The following is a 26,858-nucleotide window of genomic DNA, read 5'->3' as shown; positions in this document are numbered from 1 at the left end:
AGCATGGAAGAAGGTGTCAGGCATAGATATGATCTTGGGTCCTGAGTCTTAGCACAAGTCTTGCTTACCACTCTGTCTGCATGGTTTCATTATGTCCGTGTGAGCTCCTCTATTCTTTTGTACTCTCTTTCCCTGTCTTCTCTTCCAGCAAACCCCGGATAAGAGAAGCTCTGCATTCCTCAGCAGGTCCCACAGTGGACACCACTCTCTTGAGTGTCCCTAGGAAGAGAATACCTGGTCTTCACACCTAGGTCCCCTGCGTTATCCATGTTTGGTTAGGGATCTCTGGAAGTTAGAATTTTTGAGAAGGGTTCTTGACCTTCTCTCTGAAAAAGGGACTGATCCTAAAGTGAGCGGAGTTGTAATGGACCTCTGCCTCCTCCTGGCCACGTGGACCTGGGAAAGGTCCCAGGGGAGGCCATAGAGTAGCATTCAGTCCTGTGTGTTCTTAGCACTCAGCAGCTTCTCAACACTGCCTTCACTTCCTCTTCCTCTTCCTCCCACTCTAGCACTGCACCCTTATTCTGACTCTCTCCTACCATTGTCCACACTGTGGGGCACACCTCACCCAGGCCAAGTTTAGGGCATGGGCTCCAGTGTAGTTGCACTGACTCTTGACTCCAGCTCTCTGGCCCACCCTCCTAGAATTCAAAGGGAAACACGATCTCTCTCACCCTCCCTATTCCATAAGCCCTGAGAGGCCTGTGGAAGTCAGAGCATGAAAGCACAGGAGAGAAGCACCCGAAACCTTCAGTAAGGACCGAGCACATGAAGCCCTGATAGGGACAGACATTGAGAAAACAGGCTCACGACCTAGAATGGGAAACATAGCTGTAACCTCAGAATGTGGAAGGCTGAGGCAGAAAGACCACAAGTTCAAGGCCAGCCTGGGATATAAGACCTTGTTTCAAAAAGAAAAACCAAAAGAAACGACAAAAAGATTCCAATCAAAGAAAACATCAGAAAAGGAGAGGGTGGAAGAAAACTTTGTGTAAAACCTGCCTCACTACTATGGAATCCATACATTTGGATCTTTTTCCTTTCCTGTAAAATAAGGAATTTGATTGACTTATTTCTAAAATATTTTATAAGACCAAGTCTGTGGAAAACCTTATTGATTTGAGGAAACAAATTGCCATAAGACCAGGGAGAAAGGTAGGTTTTGTGATAGAAGTATGGACTTTCTTTCAAGTTAAGGTACTAGAAGGTAGAAACTAAACTGAAAAACAAATTTAAATGAACAGAAAGAAGAAAGCAGAGAGATAAGATGTAGGCAGAAGACATCAACTGGCCCAGAGTCCAGGACAGTAGGACAACAGTTAACTCTGGGGTTTTATGTGAGGCCAGCAAAGGGACTTCAGAAGATAAAGGATCCTGTTGGATGTGGTGATACATGGCTGTCCCCAGCACTCAGAGGCTGAACCAGGAGGATCTGGAGTTTGAGGCTAGTACCAGCAACATAGCAACACCCCGTGTAAAATTCTCAAGTAAATAAATGCATGACCCACAAGCATAGAAAATTCATCAAACAAAAAGTCAGATTAAATATTAGAAGTGACAATTTAGTTTCAAAGGAAAACCAGGTATACCACCCAACAGGTGACTCGATCGTCCCTCTGCTATCCCAGAGAACCTGCCTGTTTTCCAAAGACTGGAGCCAGAAGCCTTCAGAAACTAGCTTAATTTTAAATGACTCAAGCTCTCTCTGCCTTTAGCTGAAGGGGGAGGGGCACGTTAAGTCGTCTATGGTCAGAGAAGTGGAGCTAACTTCCAGTGCCTCCATGTGTTCTGATGGCTTGAGCAGTGGCCAGCCATGCAGCATTCCCTCATTCATCCATCCCAGAGCCTGGGTGGGAGCCAATGAGGTAGGTTTCTCCTACAAACTGAGCCTTAGTGTCCTTGGGAAATGTGTCTGAAAAGTTCTCCACCCTCAACTTGATATGTAAACAAGTGCAAGATGCTGGTAGTGGGTGAGGTGGAAGACACTGTGTATGAGCTAGGCCATTGTCAGTCGATCTGTCTGGAATGGGGCCCAGTTCTCCATGATTGGGAACCTGAGTGCTGTCATGTGAACCTCTGGTCATGAATCTCCACCCTTCCCTCCCTGTCTCTTTTTAATTCACCTTGACTGAAAGATACTATGGTTATTTGACAACTCTGCTTGAGGTAATTGGATATGTTCACTAGTGCCTGTTCCTTCTGCGAGAACACTTTGGACCATGCAGTTAGTGTGGAGTAGAGTAGATGCAGTTATGTTTACAAACTTCCACCCTGCAAAAGCCTTCATAAAACCTTTCACTGCGGCACTGACTTAGGGTCCATGTAATCAGCAGAAGGTGAGTATCTCTGAGCCCAGCCGCACCTTCCGGCACTGGATGAAATTCCCTTGCATGTTAGATGTGGAGCCCCAGCACCCACCGTGAGCTCAGCTGTGTATGTTCTTTGCTCACCTTAGAGGGTGAGAGGTTAGGAATGGTGGTTTCTGTTGCCTTGAGCCCGTTGCACTAGTCACCTTTTGTATTTTTTTTTTTTTTTGCATGGGTTCTGACTGCGGCTGCCCCGCCTCTTGTTTAGCTGGTCCCCTGCTGCTGGACGTGCATGTGCTCTGGCAGCAGTTTCCCATGGACACATCCCGTTAAGTGAATGGGACGTCAGGATGTGCTAGGTACGTTCTGCCGCCCTGACAGGAGCCCACTGCTGATGTTCCTGGGACACCCTCCAGCCGTGCAGTAGGTCACAGTGTTGGCACCCAGCGGTCCGAGTTAGGTGCTTTCCCACAGAGTCCAAGGACAGCATGATCCACACAGTTGACTTTCCAGTTAAGACTTGTAGCTGCATGGTTGATACACGAGAACAGAGCTGCATGCAGCATGCCAGTCCAGCTGCCTCACAGCCTGGGTGCTGCCCTTGGGTTAAGCCTGAGCTCCAGTGGCCCACAGAAATGAATCAGCCGAGACCAGGCTGCAGGGCAATTCTGAGATGGGTCCCCTATCCCTAACACCAAGGGCACTGTGGTGCCAACAGAGTTGAGTCCATGGCTGAAGGCTGGATTGACTCAGTGCATGTCTGAGGTTACCCCCACGCGGATAACAAGCTTGTGGTCTCCCAGTCAGTGTTAGACTGACATCAAGAATTTCCTATTCCCAGTGGTTGTACCATAAGCCTGGGACCCAAATGTGCTTTATAGAACGTTGTATATTCCGACTTGGACTCTTAGTCGTGCACTGCTTAGCTCTGGCTGGGTCAGTGATGGACATATACATTTGTTTTTGTGTGTTACCTATCTTAGCAAATCTAACCCAATGTCTGCTAATATTTTGGAATGTGTAGGTTTTCTCAGTATACCTGCATCCTGAGGTATCCATATCACACTATGGGAAATGCTTTCTGCCTCTGGGGTCTCAGGACAGCATGGGAACTCCTCTGCATAGATTCAGAGAGGTGCTGATCCATGCCCAGGGCCTGCACTTGTTGGCACTTGGTGATCTAAGCATTTCCAAATAGCAAGCTCATCCCCTCCCCTGCCCCAAGCCTCCCAAGGAACCTTGGAGAAAGCAAAGCAGGGCAGTGGGGGACAGGGTTGAACAGGACTTCTGGGAGAGAAATGGGTTCCTGGAGGAGAGAGGGGCTCCACCTAGGGAGGAGACATTAAGAGGTGGCCCACACAACCCTGGTCCCAGATCTCCTGAGCTATGTTAGAGTTAGGCAGCAATCCATATCTGCACAGCTGGGCTGGAACTTCAAATAAAGAGAAAGTTATCAAATACCTTACAAATTGAAAAGCTCCTGAAAGATTCTGTCTTCCCTTGAAGCTGAGGTAATGTGTTTAAGAAATGTCAGGCGCCATGTATGTTCCTGATTAATCACCAGCTCTGTATTTGTGGGGAATGTGTAGATTTGTAACCTAAGAGTGAGCCAATGACATTTGTCCAGTTAAAACTGTCTTTATTATTCTGTCTTTACATTTCTTCATTATTTCCATTTACACGATAGAAAAGCTGAAAAGGAATATGCTTTTATAGCCACATTTATGTAGAAAGAAAGTGTTCTTAACTGGAATTTCTGCATAGCTGGACAAAAGATTGTAGCCAGAACCATTGCACTTCAGAACTGTAGTTAGCATCCAGAGACAGGGCTTTACTTTTACATTTTTATTTATTTTAAAATTGAAGGCACTAGGAAAGAGGCTTTTCCCTTCATGTTTTCTGTTTGACTTACATAGAGCTTCTGTGAAATAGGGACAAAGGGGGCACTGTCAAGGGAATCTCTTGACATTCTTCAGACATTGAAGGCCCCCTGTCCCACATTGTGTGGTATCATTCCAAGCATTTGGTGTTCTCTGCAGTTTGACACCAGACTCAGAATTCAAATGTTTCTAAAAGTCAGTCCTCTGGGCCAGTTCAGCCTGAAGTGGTCAGCTCCAAGGACAGTGAGTCCAGGTAGGGTCACTAGGTTGGCAGTGCTGGGCACCTTTGTTAGAAGATTTCTTAAGTGAGCATTTGCCTCTATGGTGAGGACTCAGGAATTCTTGCACGTACTTCCTTGTATGGATTTTGGTGCTCACTGAATGTTTAGGGGCTCTGTCTTACCCAGCAGAGGTGCTAGGTTCTGTGCCAGCCACACATTGTCCATACCATTCTGGGACCCTGCACTTGGGAGTATCTTGCAGTATGTTTGAAACTGTGACCCCTTTCAGGTCACATGGAGAAAGCTGGCCCTGCTTAACATTAGCACACACGTTATGCCCAACCAGAACATTTGGGCATATGTGAGCCCTGCAGAAGAGATGTGGAAGGATATCTAAGTTGGAGAGTTGCTAGCCTATATCACATGACCTTGGCATGAAATGGGGTCCCCTTTAGCCCACAGTGATCAGAAAATATGTTACACTGTGCATACTCACTTAACCAGAGGATATATCCATCATAATGCTATACTCCATTAACCTGAAGGCATGCCTATCATTGATGTCATACTCACTTAAACAGAGGGCGTACCTACCGTGATGTCACAGCCTCATTTAAACAGAGGGCACACCTATCATGCCACCACATATTCACCTGACCAGAGGACACGCCTGTCATAGTGTCATGCTCACTTTACCAGAAGGCATACCTACTTTACATCATACTTTACATTCCTTAACATAATTCTAAGTACTGACTTAACCCTCATAATATGTCTTTTGAAAAGAGTGTGGGGACAATATAGAGGAGCCATCTTCAAGACACTTAGGAATAACTAGCCAGGAAGACAGCTGTAATTGGTGGATGTAACTATTCCCACTCTTTCTCTCTCCAGGTCATGTTTCTATAAAGAGGGTATCACCAGGGGCTGTGTAATGGGACTTCAGTCCCTTGAGGACAAATTCAAGTCAGAATTAAGACATGGTTATTGTCTGCCTTTTTGGCAAGTGCTAATGCAGAGTTCTTTGACCTTAAGATAGATTATCTACTCCAGTACACTGATAGCCCGTTCCCCTACATTAGAGGATATTTCTGATGCTCTCTGGGTAGCTGGTTGCTGTGGCCAGTGGCTGTTCTTAAAGAGGTTCTGTGTTTACTTGGTGGTAAAAAAATGGAAAAGCAGGAGGCAGAGGAACCAGGGGTTCAGACTCCAGTAAGCAGCAGACAGCTTCCCTTACAGAAAAGAACCAACCCCTGGGGTCAGAATGGACGGTCTAGGAGAACCTTTGGATTCACATTTTAAGTATTTTGCCTGAATCTGCATGCCTCTCCAATTAAGCACTATTTAAGACTTTTTTAAAGTTATTTTTGTGTCAGTGTTCTTCAGTGTCTAATAAGACCAGCATTCTTAGCTAGAGAGTAATATGCACTACCAAAAATTATTTTCTCTTAATATCACAAACACGAAACCAAGTTATAGCAAGATGATCAGGATGTCTCAGTCTCAGTCTTAGAAGCAGTAAGTATAGAATGAGATTACTTATTCATCATTTCCTTTCTCTGAGTGTTTTTACCCATCATCTCATGGTAATAGAAAAGGAAAAATATACTGATAAAGTCAAGCATTTTGTTTAACAAACTTCCCAACCTTAACCATAAAAGCCTAAATAAAATATCCCGAGTGCTACTGTCCACAGTAGCTATTAGGAAAGCAAGAAGGGTCATTGAGCAGTGTCCTTTTGAAACCTCCTTTGGCCTGCTAGAAGCACTTCAGTACTGACAGCCAAGCCATTGCCTCCCCCAAGGGAGCTGAGGGCTGTTTCCATGGAAACCCAGCCCATCTCTTCTGTGATTTCAAAACCCAAGCTGTGCGCACAGGCTGCTTCTGATTGTCCCACGTGGGCTCCCTTCCTGGGAAGATGTGCTCCTAGAGGGAGTGCTGCCAGCATTACAGGGAAAAGTGGATTCCATACACCTCCTACCACCAAGGCCCCAAGCAGACAGGCACGCGAACAGGTTCCTTTTTAGAGGGATCATCATTCCCTCACGCAAGGCTGTAGGAAACTGTGGTTTTGAATATTTAGGTTTCTTAGGGCTGGAAAATTTGTATGTAAAGCTGTGAGTTTAAGAAAGCCTTAAAGTCGTGAACAGTCAGATAGGAATGAAGGCCTAAGGGGAGAGCAGGTGAAGCCACTTGAATTGCCTTTCTCTGTGCAATGGTGCCACCTACAGGTGGAGAATGGCAATTCTGAGCTCAAACAGGGCAGGGACAAGCGCAGAGCCCTGCCCTTGTGCTCTGCTCTTCACAGAAAGAGGTCTTCCTTCTAGCCCCACAGCTACCCTGGAGATAAGAATATCTTGTCTACAGAAGGGTACCAGGATCTTATCTACATAAGGATACCACAGCAGCTCCACAGCCTCTCAGCTAACAGCTGGCCTCACTTGGCCAGGTTCCAGGAAAAAAAACAAAAACAAAAACAACCTTCCAATTCTCATGGTGTTTTTCTCTGCAAAACAATGAAAGCCCTGAAAGTGAGAAAGTTTTTTGTTGTTGTTTTTGGGTTTGTTTTGTTTTGTTTTGGAGGAGTAGTAAGAGTGCATTTTGAACCTCTTTCTTAACTGCGTGATAAATCAGACCTTTATAAAGGACAGCCGAACACACAGAAGTTGATGCAAAGGTTTCTGTGGGTGGAGGCGGTAACATCTGATGATCCTTGCTTTTCTATGGTTGTAACAGCTCACTTTCATTTGGAGTAGAATAAGACAACTTCTCCCACAAAAAGACAGGTAAAGAATGTACTCATACTAAATGAGTAAACTCTAAATTAACTTCTGTAGCACGATTAATAAAAACCCAGATACAGAAATTGGGGTTCATCCTGAAGGTCAGAAAAGCAAAACAGCCAGCCACTGGCTCTTACCTCTACCTCAGTCTGAAATGGCCATCCGGCCTCCGGGAATCTCAGAATGATACTGACTGAGAGCTGTCTCCTCCCATTTTATGTTCCTTTCTAGGGCTGGGATTAAAGACATGCACTACCACCAGGTTTCTATGACAACCTAGTGTGGCTACTTGGATTAAAGATGTGTGTCACCACTGCCTGGTCTGTAAGGCTGGCCAGTGGGGCTGTTTTACTCTCTGAACTTCAGGCAAGCTTTATTTATTAAAATATAAATGAAATGTTACTACAAACTTTCACTAGGTTTTAAATTGGGAAGAGCTTGAAAATCTCCCTACAGTAGAAAATACTGGTGGGTAGGAAACACAGAGTCTCTTCACACACCTCCAGACAGAACTGTTACAATGTTCAGTGTCTCTCAGAATGTTTTCACTGCTTCTAAGATTGTCTGTCAGGTGAGTTCCTAGCACTTGGAAAACCAGCCACTTAACAAGGTCACTGAGCCACTACTTAGGAAATACCTTCTTAGCCATGGAGTGGCAGGTCTTATGATCACACAGGCAGTGGAGACCAACACAGTTACTTTGTTCAAACCCTAGTCTCCAATCAGTGCTGGCACTTCTATTGACAAGCAGGATTCAGTAAAACAAGCTCAATCCCATTCTGTAGCCAGTGCCTATCTCAGAGTCCCATTTCCTGTATGGACCAGAGCGCTCTTCAGACACTTCCCCTGCCCTGCCGCTCGATTGGCTCTGCTCCTCCCTTAACATGGGCAATAAATTAAATTCTGTCCTTACATATGGTGTGGAAGATCCTGACTTCTCTACTCTGATATCTACATACACATTCCCTTTCATAGCACCGGGGGGATATTAGAAAATTTCTAAACCCTGTAAATTGTTTATGCATCTAAGTGTGGCAATCTGCCATTCACACATTTGAAACTTGTCCAGTTCCTATGTGCCCACCTGCTCCTTGGCACTGTCATCCAGTCTAGAGAAGGCACATCTGTGGGTGACTAGTGTGCCAGCCTCACTGTACCAGGCTTGTGAACTAGCCTCATTCTGTGCACAGGTAGCCTGTCGGTCTCACTTCCGTACTTGGCTAACATGCTTGCCCCCCCCCCCTCAGTACTGCTAAGCACATGTGTGCCTTTGTTCTTGACCTGGCTTCAGGCTCTCACTGGGTAGGGATGAGCACACAGAGCATGCTCTGCTTTTCATTAACAGAGGGTAATTTGTTCACTGGGTCACTGAATCTGTGATTTAGTGGAAAGGGTATCTCTTCTTAACTTCTGCCCCTTAATTTTACCTTCATGGTAGTAGAAAGGCAATGGTATTGCTCTGACAGGCATGTTTTTGCATTGCTATCTGCTTGTTCTTAGCATGGTATATTTAAGAAGTTATATGAAAGACTGAGAGATAGCTCCATGTTAAAAGTGCTTGCTTTGCAGGCATTAAGACCTTAGTACTATCCCCAGAACTCACTGTAAAAATAAAATAAAAAATTAAAGCTAGACAGATGGCACATGCTTATATTCCCATCACTGGGAGGTAGAGGCTGGTGTACCTCTAGGGCTTCTATTCAGCCTAGTCTACTTGGTATGTTCAGGGACAGTCAGAGACTTTGTCACTAAATAGATGATTGACAGATAGGTAAGTAGATGATAGATAGATAGATAGATAGATAGATAGATAGATAGATAGATAGATAAGTAAGCAGTGCTTGGGGAATGTGTCTGATGATGTCCACTGGCCTCCACATCCGCATACCCCAACCTATGCACACACAGGTACACACACACACACACACACACACATATACACACACACACATATACACACAAGTTACTTGGAGAGAAACAATTTAAAAACCCCCTAATAATGCAAACTGGCCTTAAGGTGCCAGATGAATTAGTTTTTGTGGTTTAAACAGACTTGGTAGAGGAACGTATGGCTAATATAAGATTCCTGGCAAGGCGTGCAGATATGCCTCCTACTTTGTACCCCAAAATGGAAAAGTAATAGGTCTAAGGTAGAAAAGACCTCTGGAAGGTGCCATGACTAAAGAACTGTGGGTATGTCCCTCCCCCTCCCAGCACAGGTACCAGCTGTCACCTTTCCTGGGCTCTAGGATCCCCCAGCTTGGACAGAATTGTGAGGAAATGGCTGGGCTCCCTGTTCAAGGTTGGCTCAGAATAGGCCATGTTCTTAGTTATGGCACCTATCTTTCCATGTTTGTATCTTGTCATGTGTAGATTCTTCTACAGCAAGCCCTGCAGTAACTAGCTATGGCTAAGTTCAAAGAAACATTAAGGAGTCAGAAAGGTCATCTGGAGGGTCACAAGCCTAGTGACAGAGGATGCTAGGTTCTTCAGAGACTGAGGATTCCTAAGTAGTCACAAAAACCAGTGGTCCTTTGCGCATGTCCATGTGCTGGGAAACAAGGAGGCAGAGGTGGATCTGTAGGTGGTAACGGCCGTGAACGAGCTAGGGATCTCCCATGTCAGCTTAGTCTCTCTTAGTAGCAAGGGTGCACAGTACAGAGTTTGCCTTTTGGATAAATAAAGTCAACTACCCACGGGGTTGATTTCCTTCAAGTAAATTACCCCATTTGCATTTGTACTTGTAGGTGCCCCACCCCTGGCTGTGACGGTTCTGGACACATCACTGGCAATTATGCTTCTCATCGAAGGTATGTAGACTCATCAGAACTACCCTCCTCCCCAGAGCAGCAGCTCCATCGTGATAGGGATGTTGCACTCTTGGCTGAGGTGCAGGCTGGATATGGTACTACTCAGCAAAGGACATCTAGACTTGGAGTCACAGGACTATCCTCTTGAGGGCTGCTAGGATGCTCATTTCTTCTGGGTCTGTATGCCACCCTAGAGCAGCAAGAGGCCACGAAAACATTTCCAGTCCGCCGTTCTCAAGGAACAAAGGAAAAAGACTCATCGACAAATATGTTATAAGATTGCCCATGTAGGAGAATATTCTCAGATACACAAACCCTGTTGGTCCCTTTAATGTTGGGATTTGAAGCATAAAGCTGCACAGTTGCTATAAGCAGGGTTGATGGCCACAGAGAGGTTTAAGCTTCCATTCCTTACAATGAGAACAGAGAAGCTACAGTATGACATGAAACCCCCAGCATGGACAAAAGGCGTCCATACCTGTCATCCCATCAGCATAGTGGCTGTACACTCTATGACAGGTCCTCTGATGGAAGAGCGTTAAAAGAAAATCTTGGCATATACCATCATAGAATAAAAGTAAGTGGAATACTTGATAAAGGTGGCGAGGCTGACTTCCCTCAAGAGGCCTTGTGGCAGGGTTCAGGAATCCTGCTTCAGAGCCTCAAAGCCTAGCACCTGTAAGGAAAAATGAGGATCAACAGCTTGGGGGCAGGCTATCTGTAGATTGCAAACCATTGTCTGAACTAAGGCTTCCTGGCTGACCCCAGAGCATCACTGCTGGGAGCAGCCGGAGTATAAGATGACCAGGGAGCAGGCACCGAGGGCTTAGGATTTTTACTAAGCTAGCTTGGCAGGCTTCTTGTTCATGCTTTCCTCTGCAAGGACAGAGTGGGGATCCAAGGTTTAGATTCTCAGACTTTGGTCACAGAGGTTGATCTTGATCAGCTTCCGAGAACACAGGAGTTCCGTGGGGCCATCCCTATCTGTGGAAACAGAACATGCACATACTGCCAAAGTTCAGAGAAGCATGCCACCTCCACCAGACTTTTCAATTGCAACAATGCTGGCATTTGTGAGTCAACAGTTCTGTGCTCTGGGGTTTCCCTCAGACCAATGCAGAATGGTGCCATGACCTCCATCCTTAGATACCAATCATGATTTCTCCGGACTTAGGCCCACTAGGGCAAAAGAGGTCTGTTCCCCTGACTAGTATCACAAGATGTGCAAGACAGACTTCTGAAAGGGTCTCGGGAGTAGATGGTTGGTTTATAGTAAAGAGAATTCAAAAACACTCGTTAAATATGTAGTCAGATATATTCTTTTCTAGTTTTTGTATTAATTTATCTTTGAAAATAAATGCCTCTAGAACATTCAGCATTTTGTAAATCTGTGCAACTGAAAATAGAAGTTTCCTGGTTACCCCATATCCAGTGTTTTATTTTCTACTTTAAAAAGTTGCCATTGTGTACCTACTTTCAAACATAATGCAGTATAAACATGTATTCATTTTGCATTTGATTTAGAATTTTAGGTATTAGTAAGATACAAACGTGTCATTAAAATGTAATTTAGAACCAGGCATGATGGTTCACATCTGTAATCCCAGTACTTGAAAGCTGAGGCAGGAAGATCACCAAAAGTTCAAGGCCAGGCTAGACTGCACAGATTTTGTCTCAAAATAATGTGGGATTAGTGAATGGCCATGTATGTATGTATATGATATATATGGGTGTGGTGTATGTATGTCTATTGTGTATATATATTTGCATGCATATGTATGTATGTTGTGTATATTTGTGTACATGTATGGTTTGTGTGTACACTTCTATTTGTATGTGGGTATATGACATGTATGTATGTGGTATGTGTTCAGGTCATGTATGTGTGTTTTGTGTCTTTGTATTTATGTGTAGCAGTGTCCATGTTTCTGGATGTGTTTGACTGTGTGTGTTGTATGTGTTTATATATTTGTATGTCAGGCTTATATTTAAGATATGATCTGTTCTGAAGTAAACTCTGCTTTATCAACAGAGTTGCAAAGCAAATTTGATTTTGAGGAGACAACTTTGGGCAGTTGTTACTTTGTGGCATTTTTAGGGAACAGAAAGTGGAGTTTACTGGAGTGTCATATAGTAAGCTCCTTTACACAGAGGTTAGAATAGAGTCAAGAATATTAAGCCAGAACATTACATTTGATTCACAGTTCTTATGTAAATTTTCTACAAGGGAAAGACTGTTGTCACAGCTAAATAAGCAAAGGTCTGGGTAAGTTGAGCAAAGACAGAAGCCGAGAGTTAGATGTGTGCTTTCTTCAGGCTCATTGGTTCTTGGCCACAGGATACTTAGAAATCTTCCTTCTCTTTTATGTTCCTGAATCCCTTCCCAGAAACATAGGCCATAAGATACTTATAGGACAGAAACCCTAGAGGAAAGTTTACATAGACAGGGAAACACTGCCGCCCACCCCCAAATATGTGACAGTTCAGCTCAGTTGTTAGTACAATGTATCTCCGTGCTACAGTAGGACGTGAGGTCTCAGAGCAAGGATTCCAAATAGGCCAATGGTCAGAGTACTGTCGATAGCTTCTGGTACACATGGGTTTGTCCTTCCTGGTATATACATTGCCTTGTGTGGGGTTACAGGTTGCCTCTGTTCTATAACTCGAGACCCTGCAGGAATACATAGCCATCTTTGTAATAGAAGCAAACTGAAGTCTTGTCTTAGTTACTGTCCTATTGCTATGAAGAGACAGCAGCTCTTAAAGAAGAAAGCATATGATTGGAGCTTGCTTACGTTTCAGAGGCATAGTCTATTATCGTGGCAGGCAGCCCGGTGGCACACAGGCAGACATGGTGCTGGAGAAGTAGCTAAGAATTCTACATCTGGATCCATAGGCCTCAGGAAGAAAGACACTGGGCCTGTCTTAAGCCCTTGAAATCTCAAAACCCACTGCACAGTGACAAACTCCTCCCAACAAGGCCAGTAAAGGGCGTGGTCCACCGGTAGTTAGAATTAACCAGACCAGCTCAAAAACAAGGAATATAATTTTAATAATTGGGATAAAGACAGACTTACACGACCGAGGTCCAGCAAGAATCATGCGCAGCAGAGAAAGAGACAAAACAAGGTGCGGGCACCCAATCCCCAGGTGCTTCTTCCTTCACCCCAGGCAGCCACACCCTAGCCAAATGTGATTGGCTGAGCTTCCCCATCAGGCCAGACTTCCTAACCCCTCCAAATTAGTGCCTCTCCCTGATGACTAAGCATGCAAACCTATGAGCTTATGGAGGCCACCATTCTTACTCAAATCACCACAGTGCTCCATGCCTTCCCCGTGCTGCTGTCTACACACTGGAAACAGGGAACCCATTCTTTTTTGGGCCTGAGGAAACTGAAGCTCTAAGAGATGAATTAGAGCTGGAATTAAAGCTGTGGTGTCTAGCTCAAGTGTCACGTCTCCATGGACCTGTGAGCTCAAAATGGTACTGGAAGACCACACACGGGTAGGTGCAGCCCACAGGGAAATGGTATACCTAGAGACATGCTAGACAGGATGCAATTGGAACTCTCTTGGTTCAACTTTGAACAATGTTGCATCTTCCAGTCACAATAACATATCTGAAACCCCCGAAATTCATCTTAACAAATACCTATAGACTGTTATGTTTCCTGAAACTTTCCCCCATTGCCTCCTCCTCCCACTGTCCTCTGATGGGCCTGGAAAGCTCTCACAGTCTACAGTCATCAGCTGACTTTGTCTTCGAGTTCTTTACCATTTCCTTAGCTTCTCAAAGATCTTCTATGTGTTCTTCTGCTGAGGATATTCATTGGAGCCTTCTTCATCTGCAGTTTTTTTTAACACAATGGTGCAGTGACTTCTGAATATTCCTACCCCACAGAGGTTCCCTTTGTTCTCTGACTGAACCCTCCCATTTGCCTTTCAATAGGCTCATACAATAGCAAGACACTCCCAAGACCCCTTGGCTCCTACTCTGTGTCTTACATTCTGTGCCTCCCATTTAAGTACCCCAGCGTCTTAAGGAACAGCTAATAACCTCCCAAGCACAGGACATTGTTTACTGACCACTTCTTATGTACCAAGTATTGCACTGAGCTTCCTACAAATATGGCCTCAATGTCCTGTGAGATTATTTTTTTATCAAAACTGAAATGAGGACTTAAGGCTGGAATGCAAACTTGCCATGCTGTCAGCTCAGTGTTCTCACAAGCCCTTTCCTGTTGTCTTATGATGTGAAAGACCCAAGGCTCCAGCCTAAAGATTGGTAGCACCATCTACCTTGTTCCATTGTGCTCCAGGAAGTCCAGACAGTGATCCAGAGGCCTAACCTGCGATTAGGAGAAGCATCCCAAAGAGATGGATAAAGACAGCAGGCTTGTTGGCATCCAGAGGCACAAAGAGAAAGGCGTCTTTGAGGGTCATAGAATCAGAAGGCTGTAACCTTCACGAGGGAGCTATGGAAACTGCATCATGAAACTTCTGACAGAAGTTGTTCACATGATGCAGGGAAACCTCTCTTCTTGTGTGAGCTGGCTAAGCCCACCACAGCCTGTCTAACCCTAAGAAGTCAAGTGTTACAACAGTGGTTAGAGTTCTCAAAAAAAGTCTACAACAATTCAGTAAAGGATCAAATTTGACTGTTTTCAGTTCTAGGACCATGCAGTGCTCACTCCACAAAGCAGCAGCTACTCTCATAAGTAGAACAAAAGAGGCTGCTGGTATACAGAGGAAATCAGAAACTGCAGCTCAAAACTGCCTCCCTAGTAAGGCAGGAGACAGAACAGTAGACTAATCACTGACACCAACTTCAATCCAGAGGCTTCTGGTTCTTTCTTTAGAGATAGATTTGGGCAGGGAAGATTGTTGCTATGCCAGGTAAAACTGCCCTGCATAAGAAGTTGGCTGTCGTCTGTCTAACCCTTTAAAGTTTAAAGTTTAAAGTCAGGCAAACAGTTGAAGTTTGGCTCAGAGATATGAACATTAGTGTGGCATGTTGGGGTCTACCACCAGAACTTCCTGTGATTGTCACATGTTTTTAAATATATACTGTTCCAAGCAAAAATGTAAATATCTAATGAGCCCCTGAGTCACTGGTAGTGAACTGTGAGGAACAAAGTTTCAGCATAGAATTTATAGAATGATTTCACATTCAGACCAAGGTTCACAGAAACCTAGGATTCCGCAGATATTTATTGAGCACATGCTACATTCTAGAGGTCAAGCAACAGTGATAACTAAGAAGGCTCTGTCCTCAAGGTACAGCTAGTCTATGGAGCAGAGAGAGACAAAGGCCTGGGGGAGCCTTGGGCAGCTCCAGCAGGACAGGGATTTGGATACGCAGTCTGGTTTTCAGGATGAGGGAAACTGGGAATAGTGTGCACTGGTCATCTCCCCAACAGGAGCCATTGAACATACATGCACATTCTATTTGGTACAGAGGAAACCCAAGGGTAGAGGAAGGAAAGCTACCAGATAGGTCGGGGACTGGTTCTGTTTAAACACATCATCTCTGAGGGTCTAAGAAGCAAGACCTTCTCTGACCAGGCAGAAGACGTCTGAGGGAGTCGGTGGAAATTCAAAAGAAAGCAGTATTTACGAGGGGAAAGATGGGTTGAAAGTTAGATATGAGGAGTGGTCCATAGAATCTTAGAGTTCTCGCAAAGGTTTAATACCTGCAGTTCTGTATGTCCCTCATCCAGAAAAAGAAGGTAGCTTCCTTCTTGTAGATGTCAGTTTGTGTCTTAAGGAAAGACTATAGATGTAGTGGGGTCACTATACTGTCCCTGGCCTCCTATTCTCCTGTCCTTCTTATGGGGACTTCTTGAAGAGTCTGGTCACAGGAACCATGATCAGAGACATGGCCAAGTACTACTAGTAACAGGACAGACACTTCAGAGCCTGCCTGGTGCCATTCCTAGATTAATCTATAGTAAAGTACCATGGAAATGTACATTATTCTCTGGAGTCAAAGAATAATGATGGATCTCATGTCCTTGCTTATGGCGAAAATAGAGTATTGAGTCTGGGATTGTAGCTCAGCTGGTAGTGTGCTTGCTTAGCTTCCATAGTTAAGTTCTCAGCAACGTATGAAACCATGGTGCATGCATCCTGAAATCTCAGGATCACAGTACTGACAAGGTGGAGGGAAGAGAATCATAAACTTGAGGTCATCATAGGCTACATAGTGAATTGAGGCCAGCCTGCTTGTGTGTGTGTGTGTGTGTGTGTGTGTGTGTGTGTGTGTGTGTGTTGTGTGTATCATAGATATCACACAATACAAAAAGAGTAGAGTAATGTGTCTCTTGAAAGTCCTTGGCAGTGGCCTTGGGGGCTCTGGGAGGCTCAGCTGGGGATAGAAATCTATGTGCTTCCTTAGTCAGGAAGAATAACATGAATATCAGACTTTCCGGTGCTGAAGTGCTGCCTGTGAGAACGAGACCCCGTAGCCCAGGGTTTCTAAGTACTGACCATAATGGGGAGGGAAACTAAACTTCACAGTGTCGAGAGAGAAGCCTGCTTCCTGAGCCCGTCCTTCCCATCATGTTCAGACTGATGCACACAGCAAATCCTTAACCGTCTCTTGCTCTGTGCAAGGCCTTGAGCAGGAGTTAAAGGTGCAGATGAATACAAGGTAGCTTACCTATCCTTAGGCTCAGCCTCATAGAGGACCCTTTGGAGGAGAGAGAAATGAGCAAGGGCTTCTTAGTAGATATGACCTCCATGTGGAGGCCAAGCTCATGGAGAGTGGCGATATGGTTACATGAGGCTGAAAGGATGGTGAAAGTCCAGGGGGCAAAGCCATCAGGGGACACTGAGCTAGAGGTGGCAGATGAATGCATTGGGACAGCAAGGAAATGGACAGCCTCATAAGCTATGCACAGGCCGAAGCCCATGTCCAGCATGTCCAAACAAGAAATGTCTAGGTACAGGGAGAGACGCTCAGAAGAGACCTCGGGCATGAAGACTCCTTGAGAAAATCTCCAGTGCCTCTATATCTAGAACCTAGAAAGTGAACAGACACATTCAGACTTTAGCATCCCTTCTGTAGGTACAACCAAACGTCTGCACTTGGGTGGGATGGAATAGCTCCCCGCACAAATCTGGGATGCAGGGTTCTTCACTTCATCAAGATGGGCCTGTCTGCTCTTCATGTTACCTCACCATCCCTCTCTCCCTCCCTGTCTCTCACCCTCCTTCTCTTCCTCCCTCCTTTCATATCTATCCACAGAACCTTTTCCAGCCTCTTTTCTAATTAGTCCTCGCTGTCCCCACTTCTCCAACTGGCCATTCACCATATCTGCAGTACCTAGTCCACTCAAGACTCTGAACTCCTTGAATGGGAACTGACAGAGTATAAAGACATCAAGAAGACATAGGGGTTGCATCTAAAATGCACTCCCTTTGGCCCCCAGATTTTTAATTCATTCCCCAAATCCCAGGCTGTGGAGAGAATCAGGTCACCATTGATTGAGGAAATTTTCTCCCCAAGTCTCAGTGTTTCATGTTTCTGAAACCTCTCTCTCCTTCAGCCTCTCTGGGTGCCCACGAGCAAAGAAGAGTGGCATTCGGATAGCACAGAGCAAAGAGGACAAAGAGGACCAGGAACCAATCAGGTATGGGGGCCAGCAAGGCCCGCACCCATTGAACATCCATGAGATGGTGCTGGTGGGTTATAGGAGGCATCTGCTGAGGTTTCACTAAGCAGCTAGGCCAAAGTACATCTGCTAACTGTCAGCGAAGTTTCAGGGTCCAGCCACAGTCCGTGTCACCAAGAGATGCTCCCTTCCCCAGAATATACTGGGGACTGCAGGCTTCTGAAAGACCATGAAGGCTTAACATGCTACTGAAAGCAAATGTCCTGCTGTCATGCTGACTGGATAACACCAGGACCAGTGCTCTGCCTTTCCTGGGTGGGCTGGGGAGGCCAGTGACTCTGAACCTTCCTCTGCGGGCCAAAGGGCTGCTGGATCTGCTTGTATTTCATTTTTTATTTCTCCCTGCTTTCCCTCCCTCCCAGGGCCCCAAACCTCACAAGATAAACTTGGTGGGTCTGCATTAAATTTCAGTATCAATACTGAAATAAGAGATGTTTTAACTCAAACAAAAATTGATGAAGACATAGATTATTAAGATAAACTAAAATGTATCAAAATAAAAATACAGATTCTGTGGTATGTAAATTTTGCTATTCAAAAAGAAATGTAGAGTTGGAGATATAGCTTAGGTGATAGAGCCCTTGCCTAGCATGTATGAGGTTCAAAACTCAGCGCTGCATAAGTAAGCATGGGTGGCACAGCCCTATAAGATGAAGACAGGAGAATCATCAAGGTCGTCCTCAGCTACATAGCTAGCTCATCAGGCAAACCTGGACTGCGTGAGACCTTGTTGAGAGGGAGGAAGTAGAGAAAGGAAAGGGAGAGGGAAAGAAAAGGGAGGAGAGGGAGAGGAATGGGAGGGAAAGGGAGAAATGGAAAATGAAAAGCAAATGCACAGCCACATGGCCCTGAGCAGCAGAAGTTGTGAAATCAGCCTCGGCTTTCTCTGAGGTACACTGGGATACTTTCTTGGCTGAGTCTGGGTTCCTACCATACTGTGGCAAGCAATCAGCAGTCCAATCCCAGGTGGGGCCCTCCAGCTCCCTGCACCTTCTACTCGAGAGCTTCAGATGGCTCCTGCGATATGCCATATCTCATCTAGCTTTGTGTCCCCCAAGAGCATAAAGCACACACAGAGCACATCCTAAGCCTTAAGAGTGAAGGTTGATGGAATTGCCTTTGCATTAGTGTATGTTAATTGAGCTCCCACCCTGACCCATTGGCTTTGTATTTTACCACCAGAATTCTGTCCAAAAGTGGCATTGTCTGCAGATACCTACATCTCACCAGTGCTCCTTGTGTGAGTCACCATACCTCCCAAATCACAGGACATAGTCCCTTGAGCTGCTTCTCTGTCCCTGGTGTCCATTTCTAAAAGGGGGAAATACCACATGTCCCCACTAGGTGGTATCTTTCTAGGTCGTCCTCTTTGTCCTGATCCTCCTGCCTCTGCTTCCCAAATCCTAAGATTACAGGCATGTGCCACCACATCTGGCTTTTCCTGTTCCCTTTCTCTTGTTCAGTAGAGCATGGATGTGTGTCAGTTAGTTAGTTAGTTAGTTAGTTAGTTAGTTAGTTACTGTCACGTGGGGTGACTGTGTTACATAGTCCACCATGCCCATGATGCTAAAGACAATGAAGTTTGCCTCCTATCTGTTGTTCAGGTGCCCGGTCCCTGGCTGTGACGGTCAGGGCCACATCACTGGGAAGTATGCATCCCACCGCAGCGCCTCCGGGTGCCCCTTAGCGGCAAAGAGGCAGAAAGACGGGTACCTCAACGGCTCCCAGTTCTCCTGGAAGTCAGTCAAGACTGAGGGCATGTCGTGCCCTACTCCTGGGTGTGATGGGTCAGGGCACGTCAGTGGCAGCTTCCTCACGCACCGCAGGTGAGTCCCTCCTCACTTGGTGGGTCCACTTTCAGCAGCAGTGGTGGATGCTGAAGGGGGCAGACTTTGCCGTCTTCCTCAGCATTGATGCTGAGAAAACCAAGACCAAAAACATCTGTCAAACTTACAAAACATGGAGATTTGGGGAAAGATGTGTAAAGCTTCAAATCTATCTCAGAAGCACAAACCACTTCAACTCTGTCTACCTTCCAGGACCATGACTTTCGGGCATTGTTTTTAAATCAGAACTCACGGTAAGAAGCAGACTTTGATCTTACATGAACCCACAAGAGCACACACATAGATGTCTGTAGACTACAAGATGTCCTGCTTGGAATTCCAAGCACCCTATCCTGGAAAAAGAGGGTGGTGCTTGTCACAGTGGCCTCATAGCAGGTCCCCATCCGATACATGAGAAACCTCCCAGGGAACTCAGCCAGCCCCATTCATTTTTATTAGCTTAATTTGAATGGAAAGATGATGAATATCTTGAAAGATACCTGCTTTGTGGTGTGTCTTGGCTTCTCAAGAAAGCAGTGGGTCTCAGTGGCAGCCCGTCTCACAGGAAGGCAGCAGGTCCCATTAGACATGGTGCTTGAGTGTCAGAACCTACATTGCACAATATCAATGCCTGCTAGCTGAGGAGTCTCGGGGGGTTTCCCTGCTGATGCTCCATGATACTTCTTGCATACAAGTATGCTCATACACACACCTGGGTCTATATAAAACCACCTCAAATAATAAGCAGGCCAAAGAAGTAATTTTAGCTTAAGTGTTTGTGACACAGAGCCTGAACGCTTTGAAGTATTTTTAGTTATTGAGGAAACTCCCGGGCTAGAGCAGTGACTCAGTGGATAAGAGCACTTGTTGTGTGGACATGACTTCAGACCTGACTTCAGATCACAACACCCATATAGCAAGCGAGGCCTGCTCCTGTGTCTGTGCTAACCGTAGCACCGAGGGAAATCACTAGGTCCTATTGGTTGCTGGCCTAACCAACCCCCCAGCCACCCTGAGCTCTAAGAGCAGGAGAGATTCTTCCTCAAAGTAACAAGATGGAGAGTGAGAGAGGAGGACACCCAATGTCCTCTGGCTCCCATGTGCTCACAGGCATGCACACCCTTCATATTAATTTGCATATTAATGCGCCATACACACTTGTATACACAAAAAAAGAAGGAAGAAAAAGTCCTTCTCAGGTAGAAAAGTCTCCAATGACTTATTTTGTAAATGAAAAATGAGGGCCTTTCCCATGATACGTTCTCCCAACTACCTTCCAAGGCTAGTGGTTCCTGTTTTCTCTCATATATTTCTCTTATACAATAATATGTATATACAAAGTACACCTACCACCAGGCCTAGGAAGTTTGTCCCCTTGCTCATACAAACAGGGCAGGGCCCTGTGTAGACACAAGAGGACCTATCTGTTCAAAACATGTCTAGAACCAGCAGATAACAGGGCAGTATCTCTGGTGGTACCCAGATGCCTCCTCCAGGCCTCTCCCACCAGGCACCACTCCCTGACACTTTTAGGTTCAAATATTGCAAAGAAGACTGAAGATTCTTCCATCTTCAAACACCTGTATGTATGTCTGGTGTTGTGTCAACAACACTGTAGGATCCAGTCTGCAGCAGAAGTATGTTTATAAGATTTGAATGGATAATGCCTTAATGCCCTCCACAGAGTTCCTCTTCCTATAACTTCAGCTAACAGTAACATTTTAAAATGGTACAAAGCCCTGATGTGAGTCAGGGCACATGTTTCTAACATGACAAAGATAAAGTTTCATACCATGACTGAAGTTAAGCACCCGTGGTTATAGACTATCCAAGTTGCAGACAGGACTAAGAAGAGGGGGGGCATTCTGTGAAGCCCCTCCCTGAGAGGAGCTTCTTAACTTCTTAGTAAGGAGTCTGAGGTGTGGCTAGGTGAAGTTTATTCCATCCTCTAAGTCTGCAGTTCATTTGGCACAGTAGATTCTAGGAAGAACCTGCTGTTCACAGACTGCTCTCAAGGCCCCCGAGGAAAGGAGGAGGAGCACTGGAGCTCGAAAATCATGGTGATGAGGAGCAGCCAGCAATACAAACTGTCCTTCTTCCCAAATATACAAGTGTCTTTGCTGTGAGGCAAACTCCACCTCACCCACTACACTTCTCAATCTTCCCTCAAAGTTCTTCTCTCTAAGAACTCCATCTTTTCATCCCTTCCTTGTGGTGCTTTCTTCGTCTTGTTATTGGTGGAGATGGTGCTTTGGCATGGAGAAGTAGTGCATCGTGATCATGTGTGTACAAAATGATCATGTGTGTACACCATGATCATGTGTGTACCCCATGCACAGTGCACATCACATGCTCCGCAGTGTGTCTACTTTCCGTACCCCATGCACGGTGCACATCACATGCTCCGCAGTGTGTCTACTTTCCGTACCCCATGCACGGTGCACATCACATGCTCCTCAGTGTGTCTACTTCCCGTACCCCATGCACGGTGCACACCACAGGCTCTGCAATGTCTTTACTTTCACTGTTGCTCTTCTCCACGGGGCCCTGTCCCCATGGGTCCATCTGTGGTCAGACCATCTGACTGTTACAGCTAATATCACTGTCAGGGCCAAGGGGTCCATCTGTGTCCTGAGAACCACTGTAGGCTGCTAGTTGTGGACATTTCTGAATGGGTATTAAATTGTAATGTTCAAAGTCACTAACATGAGCAGCTTAACATAGTTCCTTTCAAAAACCAGGGCAAATGCCTAGGGACAAAGTGGAAACCCCCAAGAGGAAGTTAGTAGATAGTATTATAATGATAGTATTATCAGATATTGGTGAAGAGAATCATGATTTTATATAAGAGGAAGTGGAAGCCTAGACATGAGACAGGAAAATGATTCTCCCTCTCCTTGGCAACCTTAGAACCCAGCCACATCAGGAGAACCAACCAGGGTACAGTACAGTCCATACATACAGAAAGTTTCATCAAACCAACATGCGGATGCTCACTAAGGCCAAGTTCCGTGCAGGACACAGCAGTAAGACATGAACTCAACTCAGAGCCACCATGAAGGTCTCAGACTCAGGGCAGATAGAGTGGGACACATGCAACGAAAAGGCAGATCATAGTGATGCTTGGAGTGGGAGCCTGAGTGGAAACTATGGATGCTCTCTGGAAAATCAAGGCATTTTGAGAATTCCTCCAGGGAAATGTCGGCCTTCAGCCATTCTCTCTCTGTCTCTCTCTGTCTCTCTCTGTCTCTCTCTGTCTCTCTGTCTCTCTCTCTCTCTCTCTCTCTCACACACACACACACACACACACACACACACACACACAGCTAATGGTAGATTAGCCATTCCCTTTACTCAGGGACATCAGTGGAGATACTTCAGCTATAGAGTCAGAGTTAAGGTGTGTTCTGCAAAGCTGTATCTCAAGGTGTGTTCCCTGGGGAAAGGAGATTATGCTAAGAGCAGGGGATGTTGCACAGCAACAGGGTAACCCAGCACCATCAACTCCAAAGAGAAGGCTCTCATCCCCAGGAATGAGTGAGCATGAGCCCAGATGGATGCAGATGATGGAGGGAGTTATGATGAGGGCTTTAAAGGAAGCCTCACTTTTGTGGTTCTACATAAGGCAAAGAAGAATAGAAAAGGCAGTAAGAGGCAGGAGGAGGAACTGGGAGGAGGGGGTGCTGAGCAAGGGGATATGTAGTCCCAGACACAGCAGGACTAGGAAAAACTGGAGCATCGGGCACAGAAAAGAACTAAGTTTTAAAGCAGGGCATGTCAGTGGACACTGGCAATTGTAATAAAATGTTAGGAGGCTGAAACCATTCTCTATGCCATGGAGTCAAAGCCTGAAATTAAAATGGAGGCCTTGCCTTGGAGGCTGCTGATAAGAACCATTTCCTCGGTTGCATTGCCTTCCCAGGGTAGAGAGAGTGTAAGTCCTTTTTATTGGAACTAATCTAATCGGGTCATGGCCCACCTCATTAAGGATTCTGTATCCTGATACATCCCTATGGAGTAGGTTCATGGACTGGGAGGCTAGGGATGTTGACTATCAGCTGAGTGTTGTGGTAACTGCAGGACCAAGAGGGAAAGGGTCAGAAGTTCAAGGCTATCCTCAGCTGCACAGCAAGCTGAGAGCTAACTTGGGATACATGAAACTCAAACAAAAACAGCAACCAAAACTATGTGATCTGTGATAGAGACATAGAATGGTGGTTAACCTGCTCTTGCAGAGAACTTGGCTCAGTTCCCAGCAACCACATAAGGTGACTGTAACACCAGCCTCAGGGAATCCAGTATCCTCTTCTGGACTCTGTAGGTACATGACCTCATGTACACATACATACATACACACACACACACACACACACACACACACACACACACACACTTTAAAATAAAAGTAAAGCTTATTTTTAGAATGTGAACTTTGAGGCACACAAACATCAAGACTGTGACAGAAGAAGTCTATGCTGGATTCATCTTAGAGATTTTGTCTTGAGATTGTCTGGTACTGTAGACAGCTGGAAATAGCTCAGGGAAGATCCCCAGTAAGATCACCATCTGGTGACACATAGGTCGGTGGCTGACAAGGAGCAGAAGTAACATGGAGAGAGTGCTGTTCAGGAGACCTCTGGGAAATGTCTCTTGGCTAGTGGGCTGGTAAGGTCAGTGGCAAGACACCAAGGTCACAGTGGCACTGAGACCAGGCTCCACATCAGGGCAGGCCAACAACAACAACAACAACAACAACAAAACCCTAATATCACAGAGAGGCCAATGACTAAGAGGGCCTCAAGGTGGAGTTTTAAATGATGGCTAAACTCCAAAATGAAATGTTTCAACGTGGGTACCCCTCTCATTCTGTGTAGGACTTAGGCAGAGGGCTGGGAGCCGGAACCAGACCACGGTAAGTTCAGTCAGTAACAGTGCCCAGGTAGTCACAGTGGACGTTTCCAAAGCCCAGACCAAAGGGAGGGGGAGAAAGTAACAGAAGGGAGGAAGCATTTGTCAAAAGAGAAAGGAAAGAGCAATTGAGGACATGATCCAGGGAAGAAATGAAGCCCAGTCTTGGTGGGGGAGTGCTGTGAACGTCTGTGAGAGCACCTAGGGAGGGGACATGGCCGTGCTGTGGGAGAGGGGAGGCTAGGACACTGAATTTCCTACAAGTAGAATGAGAAGAGGGACTTGGAGGTGAATACACAGCTCCAGTCGGGTTCCTCATGTTCTTGGTGTGTGCTAAACCATTGCCATCTCCTTTGTACCTTCCCCATCTCAGTGCTGTGCAAAACATGCATGCATCGTGACTCTATCCATATGAGGAACGTGCTCTAGTGTTCTTTGAGATAGGACACTGTGTTCCCTCCCACCGTGCAGATCTGAGGACTTGCGGTGTGGAGTAGCCAGGTGAGTGCCGCTAGGTCGGCGCGGAAGAATGGGAGGAAGACAGGTGCAGGAAAGACCTCTGCTAGGTTCCAACTGGCTCGACTCCACATTCTGGCAAAGCTTCAGTGTATCTGTGCAGAAGCAGCATTAGCCAGGGACATGCACACAGCAGCTTCACAACATCTGGAACCCACTATCCATGTGTGAGTGCAGGCAACTTCTCCATCCCAGGAGCCAACCCACCACAGGTTACCTGTGTTCTGAATGCATGTACACTTTTTCCTGTTCACTCTTCCCAAAGCAGCCCATAGTACTGGTTTCCCCAGCAGTCATATTGTTGTTGTTTAAGATTTGTTTTTATTTTTTATTATGTGTATGTCTATGTGTATTGTGGGGGCAGTTCTATGCATATGTGAATCCATGAAATCCAGGAGTCCATGGAGTCCAAAAGAGGGCATCAGATTGTCTGGAACAGCAGGTGGTTGTGAGCATCTCAGTGTTGGTGCTCGGGAACACACTCAGGTCATCTGCAATAGTGTGAACATGTAACTCCGGAGCCATCTCTCCAGCCCCTCACGCCCTCTCTGAAACAGTTACTTCATATGAATAGTATAAACCATGTGGAAGAGATTTAAGGAGAAAGGCATAGCTCTGTGGTAGATGCCTTGCCCTATGCTCAAGGCCCGAGGTTCAGTTCTCAGGACCACAGAAAAAAAAGTGGAAAGGAAGATGGGATGCCCCATGCGAATACTGCACCAGCCCATGAAATGAGTGCATTCGTGAGTGTTGATATCTGACTGGGGCTTTGAAAACAATCTCAAATACTGAAGGATAAGTGTGTACTAAGTGAGCACCCTCATTTACTGTTCCCTTAGTTCTCATTACACAAGGAAACCAGAAAGAGTCTCTGAAATTACAGTTTAGATTCACCCTCTAAAGCGGGTAGTTTTGTAAGTAAGACATGTTTTCTTTAGAGGCATTGCATAGATCTTCCTGGCCTTGAGCTGGGCCACGAAGCCCCCACAGTTTTTCTAGAGTGTTTGTTTGGCTTCCCAGAACCTTAGCAAAGCAGGCTTCCAATGAGACATTTAATTCTCTATAAATGACAGACCAGCAGAGGACAGGAGAGTGGATTTCAGGTATCTTAAACACACTTTCCAAGGGTGTTTTATCTGCAGCATAGAGGTTTGTGGTGGTAGCAGTGGTAGATGTTGTACTGTTTGTGGTACCAGTGGTTTTAGTTGTGTGGTATTTGTAGTTTTTGTGCTTGTAAGGGTGGTTGTGGTGCTTATTATGGTGATGGCCCTGGCTGTGGTAGCTGTTACAGTATGGCAAGTGTTCTGACTATGGTTGTGCTAGTTGTAGAAGCTGTGATTGGGATGAGTTTTGCCTTGTGGTTGTTATTACAGGGCCTGTGGTAGCAGATGTTGTGGCGATTGTGGCTGTGAGAGTGTGATTGTGATTGAGGGAGCTGTGGCTGTAGAGGCTGTGGTGATGCTGGTTGTGGTGTTTGTGGTTGTGGGGACTCTGTAAATGGTTGTTTGCAGTGCTGGTGGTTATAATATTTATCGCAGTAGCAATTTGGTGGTGGTTGTATTAGTCACCATGGCAGTCGCTGTGCCACCATAACGACCACCATTGCAACAGACTTCACCATCCCCACAACCACCTCAGCCATACAGCCTGATAGCTACCCATTCATGCGCATACCTGAGCAGTCTCTGCAGCAGAGCTATTCTCGGTTAGCTCTTCTTCCCATATCTCATTGCTCGTGGAGCAAAAGCAGCCTATATGTCTAGACAGGAAGATGGGAGCACGAGAAGGTTCTACAAGAAAGCTGATATGTCAACAAATGGGACTGCATTGATTTCCAAAGGCACCCAACAAACCAGTGAGCACTGGGAAGTTTAAGGCATAGAAATTTCCCTCTGTTACTAGTGTGGAACTAGCAGAAACTTTGAAGGCAGC

At 45.7% G+C, this 26,858-nt stretch overlaps 1 protein-coding gene across 19 annotated transcripts in view; it reads left to right on the top strand.

Moving 5' to 3' along the window:
* Positions 1–26,858, top strand: part of Myt1l (myelin transcription factor 1 like) — a 393,213-nt gene that overhangs the window by 344,064 nt on the left and 22,291 nt on the right. For 18 of the 19 annotated variants that reach the window (XM_085690815.2, XM_085690818.2, XM_085690817.2 and 15 more), the window contains 3 exons: positions 9,938–10,000; positions 17,551–17,634; positions 19,281–19,502. In XM_085690815.2, coding sequence (XP_085546941.1) covers positions 9,938–10,000; positions 17,551–17,634; positions 19,281–19,502 — 369 coding nt within the window. The remainder of the gene's footprint in view (positions 1–9,937; positions 10,001–17,550; positions 17,635–19,280; positions 19,503–26,858) is intronic. The other variant, XM_085690820.2, reaches the window with a different exon arrangement.

The sequence above is a fragment of the Myodes glareolus genome, chromosome 6 (genome assembly GCF_982192425.1).
Source record: "Myodes glareolus chromosome 6, mMyoGla1.1, whole genome shotgun sequence".
Classification (NCBI taxonomy): Eukaryota; Metazoa; Chordata; class Mammalia; order Rodentia; family Cricetidae; genus Myodes; species Myodes glareolus.
The sequence above is the reverse complement of the archived record's forward strand: the minus strand, read 5'-3'. Positions and strand labels throughout refer to the sequence as shown.